Source organism: Pongo pygmaeus, chromosome 11, assembly GCF_028885625.2.
Source record: "Pongo pygmaeus isolate AG05252 chromosome 11, NHGRI_mPonPyg2-v2.0_pri, whole genome shotgun sequence".
NCBI classification, from domain to species: Eukaryota; Metazoa; Chordata; class Mammalia; order Primates; family Hominidae; genus Pongo; species Pongo pygmaeus.
This window is the reverse complement of record NC_072384.2, coordinates 78,390,873-78,418,043: the sequence shown is the minus strand read 5'-3', so window position 1 is coordinate 78,418,043 and position 27,171 is coordinate 78,390,873. Positions and strand designations below refer to the sequence as shown.

The following is a 27,171-nucleotide window of genomic DNA, read 5'->3' as shown; positions in this document are numbered from 1 at the left end:
TCTCAAGAAAAACTCATGAGAGCATTTTTAAAACTTATGAACTCTAACACAGATGAAGTGGATCAAAAATTGCTTTTGTACAGTATCTATAATTTTGCATAATTTTATATGTTAAGCTAAGAAAAATTTAGAAATGTGCTTTTTGACACATTAATCTTGGAATAATCTAATCATTCCAGGAATAAAGCAGAAGAAGGCCATCAACTGGTGTCTAATTCTTTGATTTCATTTTTATATTAAATAAAATTTTGTAGTAAAATAATAATCATTTTTCCCCATACAGAGTTTTCTAGTTCTTTTCTGTCTGCCGAGGAAGAGGGACTTCATAGCGCTGAACTTCAATTATCTAAAATAAATGAAACACTTGAACTTTTGTCTGAACCTCCAGTTTACTCAACTAAATTTGATTCCAAAAAGGAAGGCACTGTCCCAGTTTTCATCAAAGAAGTGTCAAATGCTGATATAAGCATGGGGGATGTGGCTACACTGTCTGTAACTGTCATTGGCATCCCCAAACCTAAAATTCAGTGGTTCTTTAATGGAGTGCTATTAACCTCTTCTGCTGACTACAAATTTGTTTTTGACGGTGATGATCATAGCCTGATCATTCTGTTCACCAAATTGGAGGATGAGGGAGAGTATACATGTATGGCCAGTAATGACTATGGAAAGACAATATGTAGTGCCTATCTAAAAATTAATTCCAAAGAAGAGGGTCACAAAGACACTGAAACAGAATCAGCAGTGGCGAAATCTCTGGAAAAGCTTGGAGGTCCTTGTCCTCCTCACTTCCTTAAGGAGTTAAAACCAATTCACTGTGCTCAAGGGCTTCCTGCCATCTTTGAGTACACAGTGGTTGGAGAGCCTGCCCCTACTGTTGCATGGTTCAAAGAAAACAAGCAGCTTTGCACCAATGTTTATTACACTATCATTCATAACCCTGATGGCTCTGGAACTTTCATTGTCAATGACCCTCGGAGGGAAGACAGTGGCCTCTATATCTGTAAAGCAGAGAATATGTTGGGTGAGTCCACCTGTGCAGCAGAGCTGCTTGTGCTTCTGGAAGACACAGACATGACTGATACCCCCGGCAAAGCAAAGTCCACACCAGAGGCTCCTGAGGATTTTCCACAGACACCCTTAAAGGGTCCTGCAGTTGAAGCACTTGACTCAGAGCAGGCAATTGCAACATTTGTAAAAGACACCATTTTGAAAGCTGCTTTAATTACAGAAGAAAACCAGCAACTATCTTATGAGCATATTGCTAAAGCCAGTGAATTGAGCAGTCAGCTTCCTTTGGGAGCTCAGGAATTGCAATCCATTTTGGAGCAAGACAAGCCCATTCCTGAAAGCACCAGGGAATTTCTTTGCATCAATGGCAGTATTCCCTTTCAGCCTCTCAAAGAACCATCTCCCAACCTACAGCTGCATATTGTACAGTCCCAGAAAACCTTCTCCAAAGAAGGTATTCTAATGCCTGAAGACCCTGAGACACAGGCGGTTCTATCAGATACCGAGAAGATCTTCCCAAGGGCCATGTCCATAGAACAAATTAATTCATTAACAGTTGAGCCTCTGAAAACTTTATTAGCCGAACCTGAAGGGAATTATCCACAGTCTTCAATAGAACCTCCAATGCATTCTTATCTAACCTCTGTGGCTGAGGAAGTACTTTCACCAAAAGAAAAGACAGTATCTGATGCCAACAAAGAGCAAAGAGTGACTCTTCAAAAGCAAGAGGCACAAAGTGCGCTCATCTTGAGTCAGAGCTTAGCTGAGGGACACGTGGAGAGTCTCCAGAGTCCTGATGTCATGATCTCTCAGGTAAACTATGAGCCCCTAGTCCCTTCAGAACACTCATGCACAGAAGGAGGTAAAATTTTGATAGAAAGTGCAAATCCACTGGAAAATGCAGGGCAAGATTCTGCGGTCAGAATTGAGGAAGGCAAGTCCTTAAGATTTCCACTAGCACTTGAAGAAAAGCAGATACTGCTCAAAGAAGAGCATTCTGACAACGTGGTGATGCCCCCAGACCAAATCATTGAGTCTAAAAGAGAGCCCGTGGCAATAAAGAAAGTGCAGGAGGTACAGGGAAGGGACATTCTTTCTAAGGAAAGCTTGCTTTCTGGTATTCCAGAAGAGCAGCGATTAAACCTGAAAATTCAAATCCGCAGGGCTTTGCAAGCAGCTGTGGCCAGTGAGCAGCCAGGTCTTTTCTCTGAGTGGCTAAGAAACATTGAAAAGGTGGAGGTCAAGGCCGTAAACATCACCCAAGAGCCCAGACACATCATGTGCATGTACCTTGTTACTTCAGCAAAGTCTGTAACAGAAGAAGTAACCATCATTATTGAAGATGTTGATCCTCAAATGGCTAACCTGAAAATGGAACTTAGGGATGCTTTGTGTGCTATTATATATGAGGAAATAAACATCCTCACAGCTGAGGGTCCTAGAATTCAGCAAGGAGCCAAAACAAGTTTGCAAGAAGAAATGGATTCTTTTTCAGGTTCACAGAAGGTTGAACCCATTACTGAACCAGAAGTTGAATCTAAATATCTAATCTCAACTGAAGAGGTCAGTTATTTTAATGTGCAAAGTCAGGTTAAATATTTGGATGCCACACCTGTCACTAAAGGGATTGCTTCAGCTGTTGTCTCTGACGAAAAACAAGATGAGAGTCTGAAATCATCAGAGGAAAAAGAGGAGTCCTCCTCTGAAAGTGGTACTGAGGAGGTTGCTACAGTAAAGATACAGGAAGCTGAGGGTGGCTTCATCAAAGAGGATGGCCCCATGATACATACACCTTTAGTGGACACTGTTTCTGAGGAAGGTGATATTGTACACCTCACAACATCCATAACAAATGCTAAAGAGGTGAATTGGTATTTTGAGAATAAACTGGTGCCTTCAGATGAAAAGTTCAAGTGTTTACAAGATCAAAATACATATACGCTAGTCATCAACAAAGTAAATACCGAAGACCATCAAGGAGAGTATGTCTGTGAGGCCTTGAATGACAGCGGAAAAACAGCAACTTCAGCCAAACTCACTGTAGTAAAAAGAGGTTGGATTTTAAGGATAAAATAGATCAAGTGCTAACATTCACTGGATTGTAATGATTTAGCTTGCATCACTTAAATTTTCACTTATCTGCCACTTCCAGAATGTAATTTATTTAGAGTAAGAATGAAATCACAGACATAATCATGGTTATGAACTCACCTTTTCCCTTACTGCCCTGTTGGGTGCTATGCTATCATATCCATGGTACTACTTATTTTAAAAATAAAACATATTTTCATATGTTTCATAATACCGATAGATAAGCTTTTAGTTAATTTTCATATGAAGATAACTTTCATAATATGTAATAAAAAGTATCAGTGAACACCTAGCCACTCTGAAATCACCGGTCTCACCCTTAGATTCAAAATAACCATGATTAGTTGTCTGTTTCTTGTTTCTGTTTATTTTTTGCTGTTGTTTCACTTCATCACTTTATTTAGTATATCATGTTTCTTCACATTATTTTCAGTGTTCCCATTTGGCATGGTATATTTAAAGAATATATCATGTTGTTATGCATGTAATCCAGTAGCATCACATTTTTTCACAATTCACTGCAAAGCAATGATTGAATATGGTTTTTTTTTTTTTAAAGCTTATTGTCTTCTTTTGCCTTCAATGATCTTTCTCATTTTCCAGTCACTTGCCTTAAACTGCTGTAATCCATCTCACCAATTTCAACTGTTTTACTCCATTAACAGCAACAAAAGTTAGAAGAAAAAGAAAAATGTCATATGCCTGATAAGGAGGCATGTTAATGGACTCTACTTCCCTTTGCAGCTGCCCCAGTGATCAAGAGGAGAATCGAACCCCTGGAAGTAGCACTGGGCCACCTAGCCAAATTCACCTGTGAGATCCAAAGTGCTCCCAACGTCCGGTTCCAGTGGTTTAAAGCTGGCCGAGAAATTTATGAGAGTGACAAGTGTTCTATTCGATCTTCAAAGTATATCTCCAGCCTTGAAATCCTGAGAACCCAGGTGGTTGACTGTGGCGAGTATACATGCAAAGCTTCCAATGAGTATGGCAGTGTCAGCTGTACAGCCACACTAACTGTGACAGGTAAATGCCATACATTGGCACAGATGTTGTCACTTCATTTCATATTGTTGTCCTTTTTGCTTTCTGTACATGTGTGGGAAATGCTTGTATTACCAACTGGAGAGACCAACAACTAAGACGGTAACATGGCTGGTAGGTACTGCAGAGCCTATATGGGATAAGAAATCATTATTTACAGCCACATTTCTACTACTGACCAAAGAAAAAATAATTTATTATTTGAGAACAAAGTTAAGTAATCAAATGAGCTCAGCTTGGCCCTTCATATAAAACATATCAGGACAGTTTGGTGCTACTAAAAAAAAAAATAATGTCTCAATGTATTTAAAAATTTTAAATCAAATAAGCAATTAAGAATAGAATTACAAACTTTAAAAAGTCAGTGTCTAAGTCTAAAATTAAATCCTAATGTAAGACAGGGAGCTAGTATAGGACTGAAAACTAGGATTCTCTCTAGGCATTTTTACTAATTTAAAAAGACAGCTGGGCACGGTGGCTCACGTTTGTAATCCTAGCACTTTGGGAGGCCAAGGCAGGCGGATCACAAGGTCAGGAGATCGAGACCATCCTGGCTAACACCGTGAAACCCCATCTCTACTAAAAATATAAAAAATTACCCAGGCGTGGTGTCACGCACCTGTAGTCCCAGCTACTTGGGAGGCTGAGGCAGGGGAATTGCTTGAAGCCAGGAGGCAGAGGTTGCAGTAAGCCAGGATCGCACCACTGCTCTCCAGCCTGGGCAACATAGCGAGACTCCATCTAAAAAAAAAAAAAGAAATAAAATAAGACAACTACACAAATATCCTATTCCCAATTTTCTAATTGATACGTAGGGTGACTTTCAAATAGTTAACACTCATCAAATACTTGAATGCCTTCATTAACCAAAATATTAGTAGCAAGCTTTTCCTCCTTCCTTCCTTCCTTCCCTCCTCTCTATCTTTCTGTCTTTCTTTTCTTTCTTTCCCTCTTCCCAAGAGAAAGTATGAGTATGAACTATGGTTTGAGGACAGGGGTAGAGGTGCAGTCAAGCCATACTTGGACTGTCAGGGAAGGCTGTCCCTTGGTCTTCTTTGTCAATGAGAATATCAAGGGGAAGGGCAAATGCAGCACATCTCTTGAATGTGAAAACGATGAGGTTCCCTATAGCTTCCTCTTCTCTACAATCCTTTTACATGATCCTAAGAAAAACCCAGGCCCATGATGACCCAGCCAGTGCTTTTCACTCTGGTCAAAATGTCTCCATAAAACCAAGTACATGATATTATTCATACTGATGCGTTTGGAAGTTTCTTTACTCAAATTAGGTCAATTTAGGAATGTAACTAATATTGAAGCTTCAGATAATAAGAGGAAAGGATAAGGAGGATGACTTAAAAAAATTAAAAAGAGAGGTTCTGAAAGTCTGGCTTCAAGATGCAGAATGGAAAGGGGAAGTTGCTGCTATTAAATATTTTTACAAGTTTGAGTTGGCCTAGAGGATGCACTCATAGTTAAGCCATGTAAGAATTTCCAGGCAGTTGACATGAGGGTTAGAAAGACATTACAAAACTATTTCAATCTTCTTATCACTTAATATCCCTACTCTTCAGAAGAGTCAAATACATTTTCTTTATCTTCCTTACATAATCTTCTAATTTGCAGAATTAAAGTATCAGCTCAATAGCTCATCAAATAATTAAACAATCAGCCACTAAAATGGACAAATCTTTAGCAATGTTACCTAATAAAGGAACGCTTGTCTTTTCTTTGATAGAGACAAGTAAAGTGATGTCTTGCTCCTTTATAAAGAACACTCTCATCCCTTTCCTTTGACAATCTTTTGTTCTTATTAACACATTACTCCATTTTAAATTACGGCTCACGTCTATCTAAAGACAACGCATCTTTTCTCTGTCTTGGAATATATAATTACAGCAAGTGCTTTGGTGGGGACTAAATGTAATGCTGGAAAAATTTCTTTTGCAGAGGCATATCCACCAACCTTTCTCTCCAGACCTAAGTCCCTTACGACTTTTGTGGGTAAGGCAGCCAAGTTCATCTGCACAGTGACAGGGACTCCTGTGATAGAAACCATTTGGCAGAAAGATGGTGCTGCACTCTCACCTTCACCTAACCGGAAGATTTCCGACGTAGAAAACAAACACATTTTAGAACTCTCAAACCTTACCATTCAAGATAGAGGAGTTTATTCTTGTAAGGCTTCTAACAAGTTTGGAGCAGACATCTGCCAAGCAGAGTTGATCATCATTGATAAGCCACATTTCATTAAAGAATTAGAGCCTGTGCAGTCCGCTATCAATAAGAAGGTCCACCTTGAGTGCCAAGTAGATGAAGACAGAAAAGTCACAGTTACGTGGAGCAAAGATGGGCAAAAACTCCCCCCAGGGAAAGATTATAAGATCTGTTTTGAAGATAAAATAGCAACACTTGAGATTCCTTTGGCCAAACTGAAAGATTCAGGAACCTATGTCTGTACAGCTTCAAATGAGGCTGGAAGCAGCTCCTGTTCAGCCACAGTCACTGTCAGAGGTAAGAAACGTGTGAATGTATTTTCTAGTCCCTTCTCTGCAAGGAATCCTCGGTAGAAAAACTGTTGGCAAACAATTCAGTCAGTACACTTTGTTATTAAAATAATGTCATTCAGCAAACATTATGGTTTGGGAAAGTCCTGGCATTGTTTGATTTTATTTTTTTAATCCTCTTCAAAGTTCACTTACTTTTGTTCTTTTGAATTGTCTGCTATTAACAAAGCTTGCTTAAAATTTCTTCTAAGAAAAAACTCCAAGTGTCTGGGCAATTCTTAACTATCTTCTTTTATAAAATTCTTCTTTGTGTAGGTAGGCTGTTTATTGTTGTTTTATTTTAAATCAAGAGACTGGGAAAGTGTCTTAGAATGATAGGAACCTATTAAATGCACCACAGCTTTTACAGAAATTTTGTGGAGATATTTTATGTGTGTTGGGTCTCTTTGTTGTATATGTCTACTTTTCTTTTGTGGAGTTTATGTTTCAGATATCTTCTCCTTTTTCTTTTTTGTAAACTTCATGTAGAACCACCATCCTTTGTGAAGAAGGTGGATCCCTCTTATTTAATGCTCCCAGGTGAATCAGCACGCCTCCATTGCAAGCTGAAAGGCTCACCTGTGATCCAGGTTACTTGGTTTAAAAATAACAAAGAACTCAGTGAAAGTAACACAGTCCGAATGTATTTTGTCAATTCTGAGGCTATACTTGATATTACGGATGTAAAAGTTGAAGACAGTGGGAGTTACTCATGTGAAGCAGTGAATGACGTCGGCAGTGATAGCTGCAGTACTGAAATAGTTATCAAAGGTTTGTTCACTGAGTTTCCATCCAGTATTTTTCTGAGAAAAGATTTCCCTTTTAATTACTTATTACCCATTACTTACACAATGCTTTCATGCTTTTGTAGAACCTCCTTCTTTCATCAAAACTCTTGAGCCTGCAGACATAGTGAGAGGAACAAATGCTCTACTTCAGTGTGAAATCTCAGGCACTGGACCATTTGAAATTAGCTGGTTCAAAGACAAGAAACAAATTCGAAGTAGTAAAAAATACAGATTGTTTTCTCAGAAGTCTCTTGTGTGTCTGGAGATCTTTTCGTTTAATAGTGCAGATGTTGGTGAATACGAATGTGTTGTTGCTAATGAAGTCGGCAAGTGTGGCTGCATGGCAACACACTTACTCAAAGGTTAGTGCTTGAAAAACTAATGTCTCTTTAATAATTGTCAAAATAGCTTTCTTACCCCATGGAAGAAAAACTGGTACTTTCTTCTCCTGTCCTATCCTTTAAATTTGTTTTGTCTTGGTTTGACCTGGGACCTTGGGAACAAAGTCAGTAACTTTCACCTGATCTTTTTGCTGAGACTAGTGTAAATATCTATTGTCTGATAACAAAAGGGAATAATAAGCCATTTTGTCAGCTGACAAACATGTATCATATATGCCTCTGTCTCTTGGATGGAATTATAATTATTCTTAACTTTTATTTCTTCTTCTAATTAACACTATGAAATAGTAGTATTGGGACAAGATAAATAAAATCTTAATAAAACTCTTAAATATAGATGGTGTTGAAAGTGTTTGGGAATTGATATGTTTTATATGCTCTCTTTCCTTAACTAGAACCTCCAACCTTTGTAAAGAAAGTAGATGATTTTATTGCACTAGCAGGACAAACCGTTACCCTGCAAGCTGCTGTGAGAGGGTCAGAGCCCATTTCTGTCACATGGATGAAAGGACAAGAGGTCATCAGAGAAGACGGAAAAATCAAAATGAGCTTTTCCAATGGTGTTGCAGTCTTGATACTCCCTGATGTTCAGATTAGTTTTGGAGGCAAATACACGTGCCTGGCTGAAAATGAAGCTGGAAGCCAAACATCTATTGGGGAATTAATAGTTAAAGGTTTGTGTAGGAACATTTAAACCTGAAATTGCTATTTAGAATTAAAGTGAAACCCTAATAAGCATTTAGGGTCCTAACTATTTCATACCATTGTAGAACCTGCCAAAATCATTGAGCGAGCAGAACTGATCCAGGTGACAGCAGGAGATCCCGCCACACTGGAGTACACAGTGGCAGGCACGCCAGAACTGAAGCCCAAATGGTACAAAGATGGGAGACCCTTGGTCGCCAGTAAAAAATACCGAATAAGTTTTAAAAACAATGTTGCCCAGCTCAAATTTTATTCAGCTGAGCTGCACGACAGTGGCCAATACACATTTGAGATTTCCAATGAAGTGGGCAGCAGCTCCTGTGAGACTACATTCACTGTATTAGGTTAGTATTTTTAGAAAATGATGCTACGTATGCATTTGAAACCCAACAAATGGCCTAAAGTCAATCACTGAGCACTTTTCTATATTGACCTTTTCTCCCTTCTTGTGCCACACACAGATCGAGACATTGCTCCATTTTTTACCAAACCCTTGCGCAACATGGATAGTGTTGTTAATGGTACCTGCAGACTGGACTGCAAAATTGCAGGCTCCCTCCCCATGAGGGTGTCCTGGTTTAAGGATGGCAAAGAAATATCTGCTTCTGACAGATACAGGATAGCATTTGTGGAAGGCACAGCCTCTTTGGAGATCATCAGAGTAGACATGAATGATGCAGGGAATTTCACTTGTCGAGCCACAAATTCCGTGGGAAGCAAAGACAGCAGTGGAGCCCTGATTGTGCAAGGTTGGCTGGAGACTTTGCATTTTATCCTTATTAAAGATTATGTTCAAATTGAGTCATCTTCCCTTAGATCAGACCTCTTAACTCTTTGAAATTCTTTCTTATACCCCTTCTTCAGAACCACCCAGTTTTGTAACTAAACCCGGCTCAAAGGATGTTCTGCCTGGCTCAGCAGTCTGCCTGAAGAGCACTTTCCAAGGATCTACTCCTCTCACAATCAGATGGTTTAAGGGCAACAAAGAGCTGGTTTCTGGTGGAAGCTGCTATATTACCAAAGAAGCTTTAGAGAGTTCCCTGGAACTCTATTTAGTAAAAACCTCTGATTCGGGCACATACACATGTAAAGTCAGCAATGTCGCTGGAGGGGTGGAATGCAGTGCAAACTTGTTTGTAAAAGGTTTGCATTGTTTTCTTGACATCTTTGTGTTAACCTTGTTATAAATTCTTTCCTCTTTCTCACATTTCTTAATAACTTCCTTCCTTCCACAGAACCTGCCACATTTGTTGAAAAGTTAGAGCCATCACAGCTGTTAAAGAAGGGAGATGCCACCCAGCTAGCCTGCAAAGTAACTGGTACCCCTCCAATTAAAATAACATGGTTTGCAAATGATAGAGAAATTAAGGAGAGCAGCAAACACAGAATGTCTTTTGTGGAGTCTACTGCAGTTCTAAGACTGACAGATGTTGGCATCGAAGACAGTGGTGAATATATGTGTGAGGCCCAAAATGAGGCTGGCAGTGACCACTGCAGTAGCATTGTAATAGTCAAAGGTTTGTGTTCACTTTGCCTCTTGTGTTGCCAAAGTTATGGCCCATGGCACAGACCCCTCCTCCCTTAATGCAAATCATTCCTTTTTTACTGTAGAGTCACCTTATTTTACCAAGGAATTTAAGCCAATTGAAGTCTTAAAGGAGTACGATGTCATGTTGCTGGCTGAGGTGGCAGGCACTCCTCCCTTTGAGATCACTTGGTTCAAAGACAACACAATCCTACGAAGTGGTAGAAAGTATAAGACCTTCATTCAGAATCATCTGGTTAGCCTGCAGATTCTCAAGTTTGTAGCTGCAGATGCTGGCGAATACCAGTGTCGGGTGACCAATGAGGTGGGCAGCAGCATCTGCAGTGCCAGGGTGACTTTAAGAGGTTAGTGTTGGTTCCAGTGATGGACTGGCTTTTCTGAAGAGCCAATTCTTTTTTTTTAGCCACTTTTGCTATAGGGATAATATTGATTGAGAATTCATTCTTCTGTTAGAACCCCCATCCTTCATAAAGAAGATCGAGAGTACCAGCTCCCTCCGAGGAGGCACAGCTGCCTTCCAGGCCACTCTGAAGGGCTCCTTGCCAATTACGGTGACTTGGCTAAAAGACAACGATGAAATCACTGAAGACGATAATATAAGAATGACCTTTGAGAACAATGTGGCCAGTTTGTACCTCAGTGGCATTGAAGTCAAGCATGATGGGAAATATGTCTGTCAGGCCAAAAATGATGCAGGAATACAAAGATGTTCTGCATTATTCTCAGTAAAAGGTTGGTTCAGAAAGTTTGCCTTGGGTTTGAGGAAGAAATGCAGATGTAAGCCTTTCAGCAGGGTAATGCACAACCCACATCTATCCTTTTGTTTTCTACAGAACCTGCAACAATCACCGAGGAAGCTGTGTCTATAGATGTCACCCAAGGAGACCCAGCCACTTTGCAGGTTAAATTTTCAGGGACTAAGGAGATTACAGCCAAATGGTTTAAAGATGGCCAAGAACTGACCCTGGGCTCAAAATATAAAATCAGTGTCACTGATACAGTCTCAATACTGAAGATTATTTCTACAGAAAAGAAAGATAGTGGAGAATATACTTTCGAGGTCCAAAATGATGTTGGGAGGAGCAGCTGCAAGGCTAGAATTAATGTATTAGGTTGGTATTGTTCTTCTATAGAGAGGATTGGGCCTTTCCATGCTCCTTCTTCCCTTAAAATTAAAAAAAAAATTAGTAGATTGACCTTTTTTTGTTGTTGTTTGCTTTTTCATTAAATAGATCTTATCATACCTCCTTCATTCACCAAAAAGCTGAAGAAAATGGACAGCATTAAAGGTTCTTTCATTGACTTAGAATGTATAGTGGCTGGGTCACATCCCATAAGCATCCAGTGGTTCAAAGATGACCAAGAAATATCAGCTAGTGAAAAGTACAAATTCTCTTTTCATGACAATACTGCCTTCTTGGAAATCAGCCAGCTGGAAGGTACAGACAGTGGGACATACACTTGTTCTGCCACAAATAAGGCAGGGCACAACCAGTGCAGTGGGCATCTGACAGTCAAAGGTTGGCAAATTTTATTTCCACTTATCAAGAATTTACAAAATATTTTTGTTTCATTTCTCAATTTTTACCATTATTGCTAAGTTATAAAATAAAACTTCCTCTTTTCTTTTGCTTCTTTTTTCTTTCACCTCAGAACCCCCTTACTTTGTGGAAAAGCCACAGTCACAAGATGTCAATCCCAACACAAGGGTACAGTTAAAGGCTCTTGTGGGTGGCACTGCACCCATGACAATAAAGTGGTTTAAAGATAACAAAGAGTTACACTCAGGAGCAGCCCGCTCAGTTTGGAAGGATGACACCTCTACCATTCTAGAGCTCTTTGCAGCCAAAGCTACCGATTCTGGAACCTACATTTGCCAACTAAGCAATGATGTTGGCACAGCAACCAGTAAAGCCACTCTCTTTGTAAAAGGTCTGGTCTCTACATCTCCTCACTTTCTTGCTTGTCTAGGTTTTCTTGCCTGGGGGTGGGGGTGGGGGAATGCTTAAGAAAGCAGTTTTGCCCAGTGACCTGTTTTTAAAAATATTCAACATCACAATTCTTTTTCCATCTTTAGAACCTCCTCAATTCATTAAGAAGCCCAGTCCAGTCTTAGTGCTGAGGAATGGACAGTCAACAACATTTGAATGCCAAATAACAGGCACTCCTGAAATCCGAGTGTCTTGGTATCTAGACGGGAATGAAATAACAGCCATTCAGAAACACGGCATTTCCTTCATTGATGGTTTAGCCACTTTCCAGATTTCTGGTGCCAGGGTAGAAAATAGTGGGACTTATGTCTGTGAAGCTCGAAATGACGCAGGCACGGCGAGCTGCAGCATTGAACTCAAAGTGAAAGGTTCGTGAATGGAATCTATTCTCCATTTTGGCTGTGCTGCCTGATAAGTTTGGGGTCTTCCCTTGAGTAAGCTACTGTCTTCCTTTTGAATCTTTAGAACCCCCCACCTTTATCAGAGAGCTGAAGCCTGTGGAGGTAGTAAAAGATAGTGACGTGGAGCTGGAGTGTGAAGTTACGGGAACACCTCCGTTTGAAGTCACTTGGCTGAAGAATAACAGGGAAATTCGAAGCAGCAAAAAATACACATTGACCGACAGAGTGTCTGTGTTTAACCTCCATATAACAAAGTGTGACCCTTCAGACACTGGGGAATACCAGTGCATTGTATCCAATGAAGGCGGCAGCTGCTCATGCAGTACTAGAGTTGCCCTGAAAGGTCAGTTATACAAGAAGCAGCCTACCAAATAAAAATTCTGTAACGCTTTTAAATCTTATCATTATGGATAGGAGTTACAATACGTTTCTTCTTTTCACACTCTCTTATTTAATCACAGAACCACCATCATTCATTAAGAAGATAGAAAATATGACTACTGTTTTGAAAAGTTCTGCCACCTTTCAGAGTACCGTGGCAGGTTCTCCTCCTATTTCTATAACCTGGCTAAAGGATGATCAGATTCTTGATGAAGATGATAATGTCTATATTTCATTTGTGGACAGTGTGGCCACACTTCAAATCAGAAGTGTGGATAATGGACACAGTGGGAGATATACGTGTCAAGCCAAGAATGAGTCAGGAGTTGAGAGGTGTTATGCTTTCCTTTTAGTACAAGGTTTGTAAGCTATTCTCTTTCAAAGATAGTCTATAGAGACAGTTTCATGAGCAGACATTATTTCTAGTGGAGTTACCAATGTAACTCATCCACATTTTCATTTTTACTACAGAACCAGCTCAAATCATAGAGAAAGCTAAATCAGTTGATGTTACGGAGAAAGATCCCATGACCTTGGAATGTGTTGTGGCCGGAACACCAGAACTCAAAGTGAAATGGCTTAAAGATGGGAAACAAATAGTTCCCAGTAGATACTTTTCAATGAGTTTTGAAAATAACGTGGCCAGTTTTAGAATTCAGTCAGTAATGAAGCAGGACAGCGGTCAGTACACTTTCAAGGTGGAAAATGACTTCGGAAGCAGTAGCTGTGATGCCTACCTAAGAGTGCTAGGTTTGTATCTTCACCCCAGTCAGCTTCCCTTATTTATAGTATGTCCTTTGTAAACAAATAGCAAGAGATTAATGGATGTGTTTTGCTGTTTGCATTGGACAGATCAAAATATTCCTCCATCATTCACCAAAAAATTAACCAAAATGGATAAAGTTCTGGGCTCTTCTATTCATATGGAGTGCAAGGTGTCTGGTTCACTTCCCATTAGTGCTCAGTGGTTTAAGGATGGAAAAGAAATATCGACAAGTGCAAAATACAGACTTGTGTGCCATGAGAGATCTGTGTCTCTGGAAGTTAATAATCTGGAATTAGAAGATACTGCAAATTACACATGCAAAGTGTCAAATGTAGCAGGAGATGATGCATGCAGTGGCATCTTAACTGTGAAAGGTTAGAATTTCTTTACCTCTTCTTGATTCTTCCTTGTGAGTGCTTCTTAAATGTATCACTCTTACCTTTGTATCCTTTAGAGCTAAAATCTCTATGATTCTGGTTCTTTAGACACATATTCATTGTGTTCAAGAAATATTCAGCCATTGCCTCTTTTCAAGAGTGTTTTCTTAAATGTCCATAAAACTGTCACAATAATTCAACTGCAAGCAATTTAATTAAATATATCTCTCTTAAAATCTATAGAACCACCAAGCTTCCTAGTGAAACCTGGGCGACAACAAGCCATACCTGATTCTACAGTGGAATTTAAGGCAATACTGAAAGGAACACCACCATTTAAAATAAAATGGTTTAAGGATGATGTGGAACTTGTCTCAGGTCCTAAATGTTTCATTGGCTTGGAAGGGTCGACTAGCTTCTTAAATCTCTACTCAGTGGATGCTTCTAAGACTGGACAGTATACTTGCCATGTTACCAATGATGTTGGTAGCGACTCTTGTACTACGATGTTGCTTGTGACAGGTGTGCAAATTTGATTCCTTTATGTTTCTGTCTGACTGTGTCTTTGGTTCTCTGTATTCAGTTACAATGTCTCTAAACAATCAAGAAAGTAGTATTCTTTCTAACATAGTAAACAGTATTTGCTCATGTTTTTCTCTTCCCTATATACTATCTAATTTAACTATTGTTATTTATTTCTGTTCCCTCATACTCTCCTCTTTCCTGACTCTTTAGAACCACCAAAGTTTGTAAAGAAATTAGAAGCATCCAAAATTGTGAAAGCAGGTGACTCTTCACGACTTGAATGCAAGATAGCTGGATCCCCAGAAATCAGAGTTGTGTGGTTCCGAAATGAACATGAACTTCCAGCCAGTGATAAGTACAGAATGACTTTCATTGACTCAGTGGCCGTCATACAGATGAACAATCTCAGTACTGAGGACAGTGGAGATTTCATTTGTGAGGCTCAGAATCCCGCTGGCAGCACAAGCTGCAGTACCAAGGTTATAGTAAAAGGTAGACATCTTGTTCTTGTGTTTCTCATTAAATGAAAACCATCTTCCCCCCTGGGTATTATAGCTCTTTATTCATTTACTATCATTTTAGTTTCCATTTGAGATCATAGAATATTTTTCTGAGCTAGTATTATTTCCCTTTTTAGATATTTTTCCTTCTTGAATTTTGCTTACATGTAACTAGTCATTATGAAATATTTTTGATATTCCAGTGTCATAATTCTGATTACCTCAACACATTTGCCAAACATCAAACGTGATGTTTCAAAACTGCACAAAAAAATGAAGTAGGCATTTTAAAATTAGTCTTTTGCCTTCAATCAACTTACAGATATATCATTCTCACTATAATCTATATCATTAACAACAAGCACTTTTACTATATCTATGCAAAGTGAAAGCAATACAGGTTTTAAACTTATGTTTAAAACACGGCAATCATATTTTTTCCTTCTCTCTCAAGGATCACTTCCTATCCTTTAAAAATTATGTGACTATACCTTGGTACAAATAGTATCTGTATTTTTTTGCTGCAATTTTCAAGTGCTTTTTTTTTTTGTCACAAAGGCCAAGTTTGTCTTGTTTTAAGACAATTATTGCAGTAATAATTTGCTGAAATGGAAGACTTAGATCACAGATGTTGTGATGACTTCCCAGTGTCTGTTATAGAACATATACAAAAAAAAATCCTTGAAATTAGAATTCCATACTTCATGCGAATCATTATTTATTGCTATACTTGCTTGTTTACAATTTTTGTATCAATCTTTGTAGCCTAAGATACATCAGTAAGGTGGAGTAGACAGAATGTTGAACTGTTCAGTAATGACATCTAGGATCTATCTAGGTTCTCTGCCCATCTAGCTGGTTATCTTGTGAAGGCGAATGGCTTCTGAGGCTGTTATCCCATGAGAATGTTAGTGCTGGACTCTACTTACCCATTAGAATATCTTAAACCTTTCTTCCAATTTAAAGACAAGTAAAACACTTGCATTCTGTGAAATTCAGTAGCCCAATTCATGAGAAATTCTTGTTTTTTACAGAGCCACCTGTTTTTAGCAGCTTCCCTCCTGTAGTAGAAACCCTTAAAAATGCTGAAGTCAGTCTTGAATGTGAACTTTCGGGAACACCACCGTTTGAGGTGGTATGGTACAAAGACAAGCGGCAACTCAGAAGCAGCAAGAAATACAAGATTGCATCCAAAAACTTCCACACAAGTATTCACATTCTCAATGTGGACACTTCAGACATCGGTGAATACCACTGCAAAGCACAGAATGAAGTGGGAAGTGATACTTGTGTTTGTACTGTAAAATTGAAAGGTAAATATAGTTCATCCACATGGCAGAAATGTGCAAAATCCTATTTTTTTCACTCTCGCATGATCTGGACAATCTTTTCAAAAATTTCCATCCATCTTTTCCTGTTCAGAACCACCAAGATTTGTCTCCAAACTGAACAGCCTCACCGTTGTAGCCGGAGAGCCTGCTGAATTACAAGCATCCATAGAAGGCGCCCAGCCTATTTTTGTCCAGTGGCTTAAAGAGAAGGAAGAAGTGATTAGAGAAAGTGAAAACATCAGGATTACATTTGTGGAAAATGTTGCAACTCTACAGTTTGCAAAAGCAGAGCCAGCTAATGCTGGAAAGTATATCTGCCAAATCAAGAATGATGGTGGAATGAGGGAGAACATGGCCACACTGACGGTCTTAGGTTGGTACAATAGCCCACGATAGAAACTGGTGCCAAATGCTGGAATGAATTACTAAGAGTTACTGGCAGATTCTTTTTCTGAGTTTCTTCTAGAACTATATTTATCCTCATCTATTTGAAAGGTCTAGAGGAAAGACATAGTTGATCTTTCAAACACTCTTTTCTGTTTCTGTGATTCTAACAAAAATTAGACATCTGTTTTATTGTTTAATAACTACCTGTCTTAATCAATTAGTAGATACAATCATGACTCTCTTTGATTAAGCATGAAAGAATACAGAGCCCAGCATGTGCTACAAGAGTAATTGTTAAAACTAACAAGAACCCCAAAGGTTGGCATTTGATAGCAAAGCTTCCACATAAAATTAATGACAATTAAACAATTGTTTGAATAACAACTTTCAAAGAATTGTCTTTAGCACCTTAAGGTAGAGCAAAAATACCAAGTAATTCACAATAACCTGTAGCCTTTGATCTACAGAGGGTCAAGTGGAAATCAATATATACTATCTAATGCACATTGTTTAAATTGTTTTGAAGTTGAGTCATGCATGAACATATATTTCTTAAGAATAATTGCTATACAAGACGACAGCAAGAGGGGTAGGAAAAACAAAAAATAAGGAAAAAACTGAAAAGAAAAAATATTAAAATAAAAAATAGCTATAATTCTATGACTCCCTGTAATTATGGAATCACACTTTAAAGTCGAGAGAGAGAGCACCCTAACATAACCATCTCACTGGGAGAAACAATCTTAGTGAATGTGATAGTAGAGACAGAGTAAAGATCCCAGACTTTGACAGATGGATATCATGTTTTATTTCAGAGCCCGCAGTCATTGTTGAGAAGGCAGGACCGATGACAGTGACTGTAGGAGAAACGTGCACTCTGGAGTGTAAGGTGGCTGGCACTCCGGAACTCTCTGTTGAATGGTACAAGGATGGAAAGCTGTTGACCAGCAGCCAAAAACACAAATTTAGCTTCTACAACAAAATCTCTTCCTTAAGGATTCTCTCAGTTGAAAGGCAAGATGCAGGCACATACACTTTCCAGGTTCAAAATAATGTTGGGAAAAGCAGCTGCACAGCTGTGGTTGATGTTTCAGGTTAGTTCTGCTGTTTTCTTCTGGTTGCTTATGCAAATTCCTTTTACAAGTTTCTTTCTTTCAAGTCTCTTCTATTCTTTCAAATCATGATGAGTCTCTTACCTTTCCTCACACAGACCGAGCAGTTCCTCCCTCTTTCACACGAAGACTGAAAAATACTGGTGGGGTGTTAGGTGCCTCTTGCATCTTGGAATGCAAAGTAGCTGGATCATCACCTATTTCAGTTGCCTGGTTTCATGAGAAAACTAAGATTGTCAGTGGAGCAAAGTACCAAACCACATTTTCAGATAATGTCTGCACATTGCAGTTGAATTCTCTGGATTCATCAGATATGGGCAATTACACATGCGTGGCTGCTAACGTCGCTGGGTCTGATGAATGTCGTGCAGTGCTAACTGTGCAAGGTCAGTAGACAGTCAAACTTGTAAGGAATTTCTTACAAATTCCTCTTCAGGTGCACACCTATGTTGACAAACATTCGAAAGTGCTCTAATGTTTTATTCAAAATTGCAACTCTATTTGAAGTTTACAGGATCTTTTAATTGTTCTCCATGTCTATATAGAACCACCCTCTTTTGTGAAAGAACCTGAACCTTTGGAAGTGCTACCAGGCAAAAACGTAACCTTCACAAGTGTTATTAGAGGAACCCCTCCATTCAAAGTCAACTGGTTCAGAGGTGCCAGAGAACTAGTGAAAGGAGACCGGTGCAACATCTATTTTGAAGACACTGTGGCAGAACTGGAATTATTTAATATTGACATATCTCAGAGTGGGGAATACACCTGTGTGGTTTCTAACGACGCTGGCCAAGCATCTTGCACTACCCGTCTCTTTGTAAAAGGTTTGCTCAAGTGGATTCGCTTTTTCTATTTTCTGTATACCGACATCCTTGTGTTTTTATTGTGTTTAACTGCTGTGCCTTGTCACTTACTAGAACCAGCTGCATTTGTGAAGAGATTAAGTGATCATTCTGTAGAACCAGGGAAGTCCATAATTCTGGAGAGCACCTACACTGGAACACTTCCAATTTCTGTCACTTGGAAAAAGGATGGTTTTAACATAACTACCTCTGAAAAATGTAACATAGTCACAACAGAGAAAACTTGTATCCTGGAAATTCTGAATAGCACAAAAAGAGATGCAGGACAGTATTCCTGCGAGATTGAAAATGAGGCAGGAAGGGATGTTTGTGGAGCTCTGGTATCTACATTAGGTGCGTTGTCTTATTGTCTCTTAAATCATTTGCATTCTTCTAACATGTAGCATAGTTTCTTTGATATTCATTAATTCCAGTTGCTGACTGTGAGACTTTCTTCCTTAGAACCGCCTTATTTTGTTACGGAACTGGAACCTCTGGAGGCATCAGTTGGAGATTCGGTTTCTTTACAATGCCAAGTTGCTGGGACACCAGAAATTACAGTGTCTTGGTACAAAGGAGATACCAAATTACGGCCAACTCCTGAATACAGGACCTACTTTACAAACAATGTGGCCACACTTGTTTTTAATAAAGTGAACATCAACGACAGCGGAGAGTACACATGCAAAGCAGAAAATAGTATAGGAACTGCTTCTTCTAAGACTGTGTTCAGAATTCAAGGTGATGATATTTTACAAATTAAAAAATTTCTTTTTTCCTTAACTCTTGTATCTTTATGGTGAACTTCTCATTTCATCTCCTAACGCCTTAAGTACTACATGTCTCCCTACAGAGCGCCAACTCCCACCTTCTTTTGCAAGACAATTAAAGGACATTGAACAAACTGTGGGGTTACCTGTTACACTCACTTGTCGATTAAATGGCTCTGCACCCATCCAAGTGTGCTGGTATAGAGATGGAGTACTTTTAAGAGATGATGAAAATCTACAGACTTCATTTGTAGATAATGTGGCAACTTTAAAAATTTTGCAAACTGACTTGAGCCACTCTGGCCAGTACTCTTGCTCAGCTTCCAACCCACTTGGAACAGCATCTTCTAGTGCTAGACTCACAGCAAGAGGTTTGTTCACACGTCACTCTTCTTCTTTGCAAACTGTGACTTCATATTTCATTGTCAAAGTAGAAATGACCAACGGCAAAAAAACAAACAAAAAATACACATTGCCTTTCTTCTCATCCTCCAGAACCCAAGAAATCTCCCTTCTTTGACATCAAGCCTGTATCGATAGATGTTATTGCTGGAGAAAGTGCTGATTTTGAGTGTCATGTTACTGGTGCTCAACCGATGCGAATCACTTGGTCAAAAGATAACAAAGAGATCCGTCCTGGAGGAAACTATACAATCACATGTGTGGGAAACACTCCTCATTTGAGAATTCTTAAAGTAGGCAAAGGAGACTCTGGTCAATATACTTGCCAAGCAACCAATGATGTCGGCAAAGACATGTGCTCAGCTCAGCTCAGTGTAAAAGGTATCATTCCATGGCTTTTGACAATATTTGTCCCTTACCATATTTGCATAATTGTCTTATAAAAGTTTCTTTGGTTTTTAAATGTTTCAGATAAACTAACTGGACATGTTAGAATTTGTGTATTAGTGTTGGAGGCAACATTAATCAAAGTTGTGTTTTCTCTTTATATTGTTCTGTACATTAGTGTAACTCTAAGTGTAATCTTATCAAAAAGTATTGTTTAATTGAAATTTGTTAAATGTTGTTTTAACTATCTACTCCATTTTTTAATGCTTTCTTGTTATATGGCATTCTGATTTATCATTACTAACTGTTGATCAAATACATCTATAATACATTAACTTTTATGTTTTAACTTACAAAAAGTCAAACTAAAAAAAAGTATGAACTAAATTCTCTATTTAAAATGTTATGAGATTATTTAACTTAAAAGATAACTTATTTTACTGTAAAATCCTCAGAAAGTATATTCTTAGTAACAAACCAGTTTAAATATAAATTTATGGGATCTTCAGCTACAAAAACAAGCTCTTTTAACATGTATAATAAATATCCCTTACTGACTGTTTCGTTTGGTTTACTAGAACCTCCAAAGTTTGTTAAGAAATTAGAAGCTTCAAAAGTTGCAAAGCAGGGAGAATCCATTCAACTGGAATGTAAAATAAGTGGCTCCCCAGAAATCAAAGTTTCATGGTTCCGAAATGACAGTGAACTTCATGAAAGTTGGAAATACAACATGTCATTCATTAATTCCGTGGCATTGCTTACCATCAATGAAGCTAGTGCTGAAGATAGTGGGGACTACATTTGTGAGGCTCATAATGGTGTTGGTGATGCCAGCTGCAGCACAGCGTTGACAGTGAAAGGTTAGACACTAAGCTTCTTCGTTTCTTTATTCTCCTCTGATTTGGGCTCTTAGCAAAGTTATGAGCTCCAAAATAAAAGGATAATTAAGGTTATTTGGTTGCAATTCTTCAACAAGTTTTAATGAATTGTCATTTCTTGTGTCAGCATGTATTGTCATATGATCACACCAGTCACTCTTCAAGGTTCTAGATTTAATTTTTTTTTCCTTTATAGTAAGCAAGTGTTCTCATTGTTTATCTTCTTTTTTCTGTTAGCACCTCCTGTTTTCACCCAGAAGCCTTCTCCAGTAGGAGCTCTTAAAGGTTCCGATGTGATTCTCCAATGTGAAATTTCGGGAACTCCCCCATTTGAAGTAGTATGGGTAAAAGATCGAAAGCAAGTTAGAAGCAGCAAGAAATTTAAAATCACTTCAAAAAATTTTGATACAAGTCTTCATATCCTTAATCTTGAAGCCTCTGATGTCGGGGAATATCACTGCAAAGCTACTAATGAGGTGGGAAGTGACACGTGTTCTTGCTCTGTCAAGTTCAAAGGTTTGTATACACGGACACAAAAATATATGCCCCTTCCTCCTACCTGTTCTTGCCTAACTAATAACTTGTGTGGCCATGATTCTCACATTTTTTCCTCTAACCACAAATTTCTTTCATCAGAACCTCCACGATTCATGAAAAAGCTAAGTGACACCTCAACCCTTATTGGGGATGCTGTTGAGTTACGGGCCATAGTGGAGGGCTTCCAGCCAATTTCTGTTGTCTGGCTGAAAGATAAAGGTGAAGTCATCAGAGAGAGTGAAAACAGCAGGATTTCATTCATCGATAACATTGCAACCCTCCAGCTGGGGAGTCCAGAAGCATCTAATTCTGGAAAATATATATGCCAAATCAAAAATGATGCTGGAATGAGAGAATGCTCCGCAGTCTTGACTGTACTAGGTTAGTAGCAAAGCACAGCCAGAGAAAAAAATCAAGTTACTTGATCCATGATCATTTTCCTCAAATATTCCTCTTATCCAGTAATACAGTGATTGCACTATTGAGTTTGAAAGGTGACTTTGTTTTCAATGCAAAATACTTCTTCTTTTAGAACCAGCAAGAATCATAGAGAAGCCCGAACCCATGACTGTCACTACTGGAAATCCTTTTGCATTAGAGTGTGTAGTGACTGGAACACCAGAACTCTCAGCCAAGTGGTTCAAAGATGGAAGAGAATTGTCTGCAGACAGCAAACATCACATTACGTTCATCAATAAAGTGGCTTCCCTTAAAATCCCCTCTGCCGAAATGAGTGACAAAGGGTTATATAGCTTTGAAGTGAAAAACAGTGTTGGCAAAAGTAACTGCACTGTATCTGTCCACGTTTCTGGTGAGTAGAATGAGATTTTTATGAATATAAAATATTTCCAGGGGGTGGAGGGGCACAGAATAAAACTTCTCTTTAAACGCAAAACTACCCTTCCCCACATAGATCGGATTGTGCCTCCATCCTTCATCCGCAAGCTGAAAGACGTGAATGCCATCCTGGGGACCTCAGTTGTTTTGGAGTGCCGAGTCTCTGGCTCGGCCCCGATTTCAGTTGGCTGGTTTCAGGATGGAGATGAGATTGTTAGTGGGCCCAAATGTCAGTCCAGCTTTTCGGAAAACGTCTGTACTTTGAATCTGAGCTTGTTGGAGCCCTCCGACACAGGCGTATACACGTGTGTGGCTGCCAACGTAGCTGGTTCCGACGAGTGCTCAGCAGTCCTGACTGTGCAAGGTCAGTGTGCAGGGATAAAGCTGCTGCTTCTCTAACACCTCTTTGATGTGGACGTGATGCCTGCCTTCCCTGGAGTCTCTATTTTGTCTTCATGTTTAATCTTAGCTCCCTTTTTTTAAGGAGCAAAAGCACTTCTCACTTGGATTTCTTTCTTCTCTTTATCTCCCCTTTCGCCTTGCAATATCTAGAACCACCATCTTTTGAACAAACCCCTGATTCTGTGGAAGTTTTGCCTGGAATGAGCCTCACGTTCACCAGTGTCATCAGAGGCACCCCTCCTTTCAAGGTCAAGTGGTTTAAAGGCAGCAGGGAACTGGTGCCTGGGGAGTCATGCAACATCTCTCTGGAAGATTTTGTCACAGAACTGGAGTTGTTTGAGGTGCAGCCATTAGAAAGTGGAGACTATTCTTGCCTCGTTACCAATGATGCTGGCAGTGCTTCCTGTACCACACATCTTTCCGTGAAAGGTTTGCTCTTTCCCCCAATATGTGCATCTTTTACAATTTCTCTTAAGTCTTCATTAGAAGACAAGAATTTTACCCACATGTTTTCTCCTTATAGAACCAGCCACCTTTGTGAAAAGATTGGCTGATTTCAGTGTTGAGACAGGAAGCCCCATAGTTCTCGAGGCCACATACATTGGCACACCTCCAATCTCAGTGAGCTGGATAAAGGATGAGTATCTTCTTTCACAATCTGAGAGATGCAGTATTACTATGACAGAAAAATCTACCATACTGGAAATTCTTGAGAGCACAATAGAGGATTATGCACAGTACAGCTGCCTGATAGAAAATGAGGCTGGTCAAGATATCTGTGAAGCTCTGGTGTCTGTCTTAGGTGTGTTGACAGCTACCTCTTTTTATTGCTCTCTTTCTTTTCAAACATCCTCTTTTACATGGCATGACTGACTTGTTGATTACCATCTTTTGTACCATAGAACCACCATACTTTATTGAACCTCTGGAACATGTGGAAGCAGTCATTGGAGAACCTGCAACTTTACAGTGTAAAGTGGATGGAACTCCAGAAATTAGAATTTCTTGGTATAAAGAACACACAAAGCTACGATCAGCTCCCGCATATAAAATGCAATTCAAAAATAACGTTGCTTCCTTAGTAATCAACAAAGTGGATCACAGTGATGTGGGAGAGTATTCATGCAAGGCAGAGAACAGTGTGGGGGCAGTCGCTTCTTCAGCTGTGCTTGTTATCAAAGGTGATGGTGTTGTTTAACCTAGTGTGTGTGGACAGATTCATTTTCTTAAAAACGTTAAAACTTTCATGAATTGAAATATGTTGTGGATGCTTTCTCACCTGTAAATAAGGATTATCTGTAACTTCTTTACAGAGCGCAAACTTCCACCTTCCTTTGCAAGAAAACTGAAAGACGTTCATGAGACTCTAGGCTTCCCAGTTGCATTTGAATGCCGCATCAATGGCTCAGAACCTCTTCAAGTGTCTTGGTACAAGGATGGAGTTCTTTTGAAAGATGATGCTAATTTGCAGACATCTTTTGTTCATAATGTAGCAACTCTTCAGATTTTACAAACTGACCAGAGCCACGTAGGGCAGTATAATTGCTCTGCTTCTAATCCTCTTGGGACTGCTTCATCCAGTGCCAAGCTCATTCTGTCAGGTGAGTAACTCACACTACCCTCTTCATTGTAAAGCAGCTTCACTGCTCCAGGCCACCAAAAGGCTGGTGCCGTTTAGTTTCTGCTCTGTATGTGAGAGCATGGAAATAAAAATCACCATGTTGGTCTTCATTCTTTTCAGAGCATGAAGTGCCTCCTTTCTTTGATCTAAAGCCTGTATCAGTAGATCTTGCTCTTGGAGAAAGTGGTACTTTTAAATGTCATGTAACTGGGACTGCACCAATCAAAATCACTTGGGCCAAAGATAACAGAGAGATTCGCCCTGGAGGCAACTACAAGATGACTTTGGTAGAAAATACTGCCACTCTGACAGTTCTCAAAGTAGGCAAAGGCGATGCCGGGCAGTATACCTGCTATGCAAGCAACGTCGCTGGAAAAGACTCTTGTTCTGCTCAGCTGGGTGTACAAGGTACTTGTTAGAGTGAAGGAGCAAGTACATTTTCAGTTTCTTAAAATATAGGAGGGTGGGTGTGCTTCAGAGAGAGCTATGTTTAGGACCAGGGTCTAGTGATTAAAATGGATCAAGTGGATCAAGGACCTTCCAAATGGAGACAAGTATTTTTTAATTACTTAAAAAAAATTTTTAAAACTAGGAAAACATGGACCAAAAGTCCATTTTAAGAGGCTAAAAATAGAGACTAGAGAGAGATAACCGAAACTCTACCAAATTGCAAGAAAATCCTAGTTTGAAAGACGGTATCATAGGACAAAAAAGCAAAGTTATTGCAAATGACTTTTTTTCCACAGTACTTAGTAAATGAATGGATTTTGTCCCTCTAAGGCATAGCAAAGCACCAAACTATCAAGACCTTCAAGGAGAATTCAGATGAGAATGATAAGTTCAACTTACTTTCCTCCACTAGCCCCACTTAAATAATAGTGGAGGTCAGGGGCTGGGGAGTAAGTAGATCAGTATCTGCCATTATGGAAGGCAGTCATGTGTTTCTGCCACACGTTTATCGATGCTACTGTCAGAAATTAAATAGTTCACTCAATGGACTGCTAGTCTAGTCCATTAGAGTACTTTTAAGGGTTTTTGTGGTGGTGGGTTATAAATATCTTGAAATTAAAATATAATTAGATTTAGCAGCCCATTTGCTCTATGACATATAGCTAATCATTTTTACTTCCCTATGCCTGAATTTTTTGCTTCAGTTAATGAGGAAACCATTACTCTCATACACTTCAAAGGAAAATTATGAAGGTTGAAGAAATAACCATTTGACACCTATAAGAGGAAAATGGCATTTTAAAAATATTAAGATATCTGACCCATTTTGCCATTCTGGCTCTTCATGCTATGTAACTGATAGCATTGCAGCCTTAGGAAATAGTTCTCCACTGGTTAATATACAAGACAGTAATCAAATTCTCATTCCCCGTGGACCTCAGACGGCTTCCACTGACAGATACATGCTATTATCTCTGATCTTGGCACTAGAGAAGGGACTCTTGCTGGGGAGAGGACGGCACAATAGAGAGTAATGTCTTTTTCTCCTTCCTTTAGTAATAATATTTGATGTGGATGCTTACAAAAACAAGCATATTTTATTTTAGAAATTTTCTATTTAGGTTTCATTTAACTCTTCTTCCTTGAACTGCATAAATTTGTTTTCCAGAGCTAAAGACCTCTCTAGCAAAGATATTTTTTCCACCTCATCTTGAATTATATGCATCTTTTCCATCCCTTACCCTGTGTTTTTCCTCTTGGTTCCATAGAACCACCCAGGTTCATTAAGAAGCTAGAACCTTCAAGAATTGTGAAACAGGATGAATTCACAAGGTATGAATGCAAAATCGGCGGGTCTCCAGAAATCAAAGTTTTATGGTATAAGGACGAGACTGAAATTCAAGAGAGCAGTAAATTCAGAATGTCATTCGTTGACTCGGTGGCTGTGCTGGAAATGCACAATCTCGGTGTTGAAGACAGTGGAGACTACACCTGTGAGGCCCACAATGCAGCAGGCAGTGCCAGCAGCAGCACGTCCTTAAAAGTTAAAGGTCAGAGCTCTCCCCACCTGTGTGTTTTTCACATTAGCCTCCTCTTTAATTGTCCTCTTAACTTCCTGTTTGACTCTTCAACGATGTTTTAAAATAGGGAAAGGACACAACAAAGAATTGAACGTGTTTTTTTCACTCTCTCTCTCTCTGATGGAGTGGAAGATTGATTCTTACTTTTAACTATATACTTACAGAATACATCCGTATTTTCCTTTTTTCCAATTTTAGAACCACCCATTTTCCGCAAACAGCCTCATCCTGTAGAGACACTGAAAGGAGCTGATGTTCACCTTGAATGTGAGCTTCAGGGCACTCCCCCATTTCACGTTTCTTGGTATAAAGACAAGAGAGAACTTAGGAGCGGCAAGAAGTACAAGATAATGTCTGAGAACTTCCTTACCAGTATCCACATCCTGAATGCCGATGCTGCAGACACTGGGGAATATCAGTGTAAAGCCACAAACGATGTGGGGAGTGACACTTGCGTTGGTTCCATCACTCTCAAAGGTTAGATGGACTGCATTCTCTTCTGCTCACTACTTCCCTTCTAATTGTAATACTCTGTTGCCCCCTCCACCCCAGCCCAGTCTTATCA

General features: G+C 39.3%; 1 protein-coding gene across 1 annotated transcript in view; it reads left to right on the top strand.

Moving 5' to 3' along the window:
* TTN (titin) overlaps positions 1-27,171 on the top strand; it is a 280,445-nt gene that overhangs the window by 65,114 nt on the left and 188,160 nt on the right. The window contains exons 46-88 of the mRNA XM_054479293.2: positions 284-3,064; positions 3,847-4,125; positions 6,094-6,657; positions 7,179-7,460; positions 7,561-7,839; positions 8,274-8,552; positions 8,649-8,927; positions 9,045-9,332; positions 9,448-9,726; positions 9,819-10,100; positions 10,195-10,473; positions 10,583-10,861; positions 10,963-11,241; positions 11,362-11,649; positions 11,783-12,061; positions 12,207-12,488; positions 12,586-12,864; positions 12,983-13,261; positions 13,374-13,652; positions 13,755-14,042; positions 14,289-14,567; positions 14,781-15,062; positions 16,105-16,383; positions 16,493-16,774; positions 17,604-17,882; positions 17,999-18,286; positions 18,446-18,724; positions 18,818-19,096; positions 19,205-19,483; positions 19,596-19,883; positions 20,008-20,295; positions 20,880-21,161; positions 21,417-21,695; positions 21,816-22,097; positions 22,249-22,527; positions 22,630-22,917; positions 23,106-23,384; positions 23,479-23,757; positions 23,858-24,136; positions 24,269-24,556; positions 24,697-24,984; positions 26,295-26,576; positions 26,805-27,083. Of these exons, the coding sequence (XP_054335268.1) occupies positions 284-3,064; positions 3,847-4,125; positions 6,094-6,657; positions 7,179-7,460; positions 7,561-7,839; positions 8,274-8,552; positions 8,649-8,927; positions 9,045-9,332; positions 9,448-9,726; positions 9,819-10,100; positions 10,195-10,473; positions 10,583-10,861; positions 10,963-11,241; positions 11,362-11,649; positions 11,783-12,061; positions 12,207-12,488; positions 12,586-12,864; positions 12,983-13,261; positions 13,374-13,652; positions 13,755-14,042; positions 14,289-14,567; positions 14,781-15,062; positions 16,105-16,383; positions 16,493-16,774; positions 17,604-17,882; positions 17,999-18,286; positions 18,446-18,724; positions 18,818-19,096; positions 19,205-19,483; positions 19,596-19,883; positions 20,008-20,295; positions 20,880-21,161; positions 21,417-21,695; positions 21,816-22,097; positions 22,249-22,527; positions 22,630-22,917; positions 23,106-23,384; positions 23,479-23,757; positions 23,858-24,136; positions 24,269-24,556; positions 24,697-24,984; positions 26,295-26,576; positions 26,805-27,083 (14,889 nt within the window). The remainder of the gene's footprint in view (positions 1-283; positions 3,065-3,846; positions 4,126-6,093; positions 6,658-7,178; positions 7,461-7,560; positions 7,840-8,273; positions 8,553-8,648; positions 8,928-9,044; positions 9,333-9,447; positions 9,727-9,818; positions 10,101-10,194; positions 10,474-10,582; positions 10,862-10,962; positions 11,242-11,361; positions 11,650-11,782; positions 12,062-12,206; positions 12,489-12,585; positions 12,865-12,982; positions 13,262-13,373; positions 13,653-13,754; positions 14,043-14,288; positions 14,568-14,780; positions 15,063-16,104; positions 16,384-16,492; positions 16,775-17,603; positions 17,883-17,998; positions 18,287-18,445; positions 18,725-18,817; positions 19,097-19,204; positions 19,484-19,595; positions 19,884-20,007; positions 20,296-20,879; positions 21,162-21,416; positions 21,696-21,815; positions 22,098-22,248; positions 22,528-22,629; positions 22,918-23,105; positions 23,385-23,478; positions 23,758-23,857; positions 24,137-24,268; positions 24,557-24,696; positions 24,985-26,294; positions 26,577-26,804; positions 27,084-27,171) is intronic.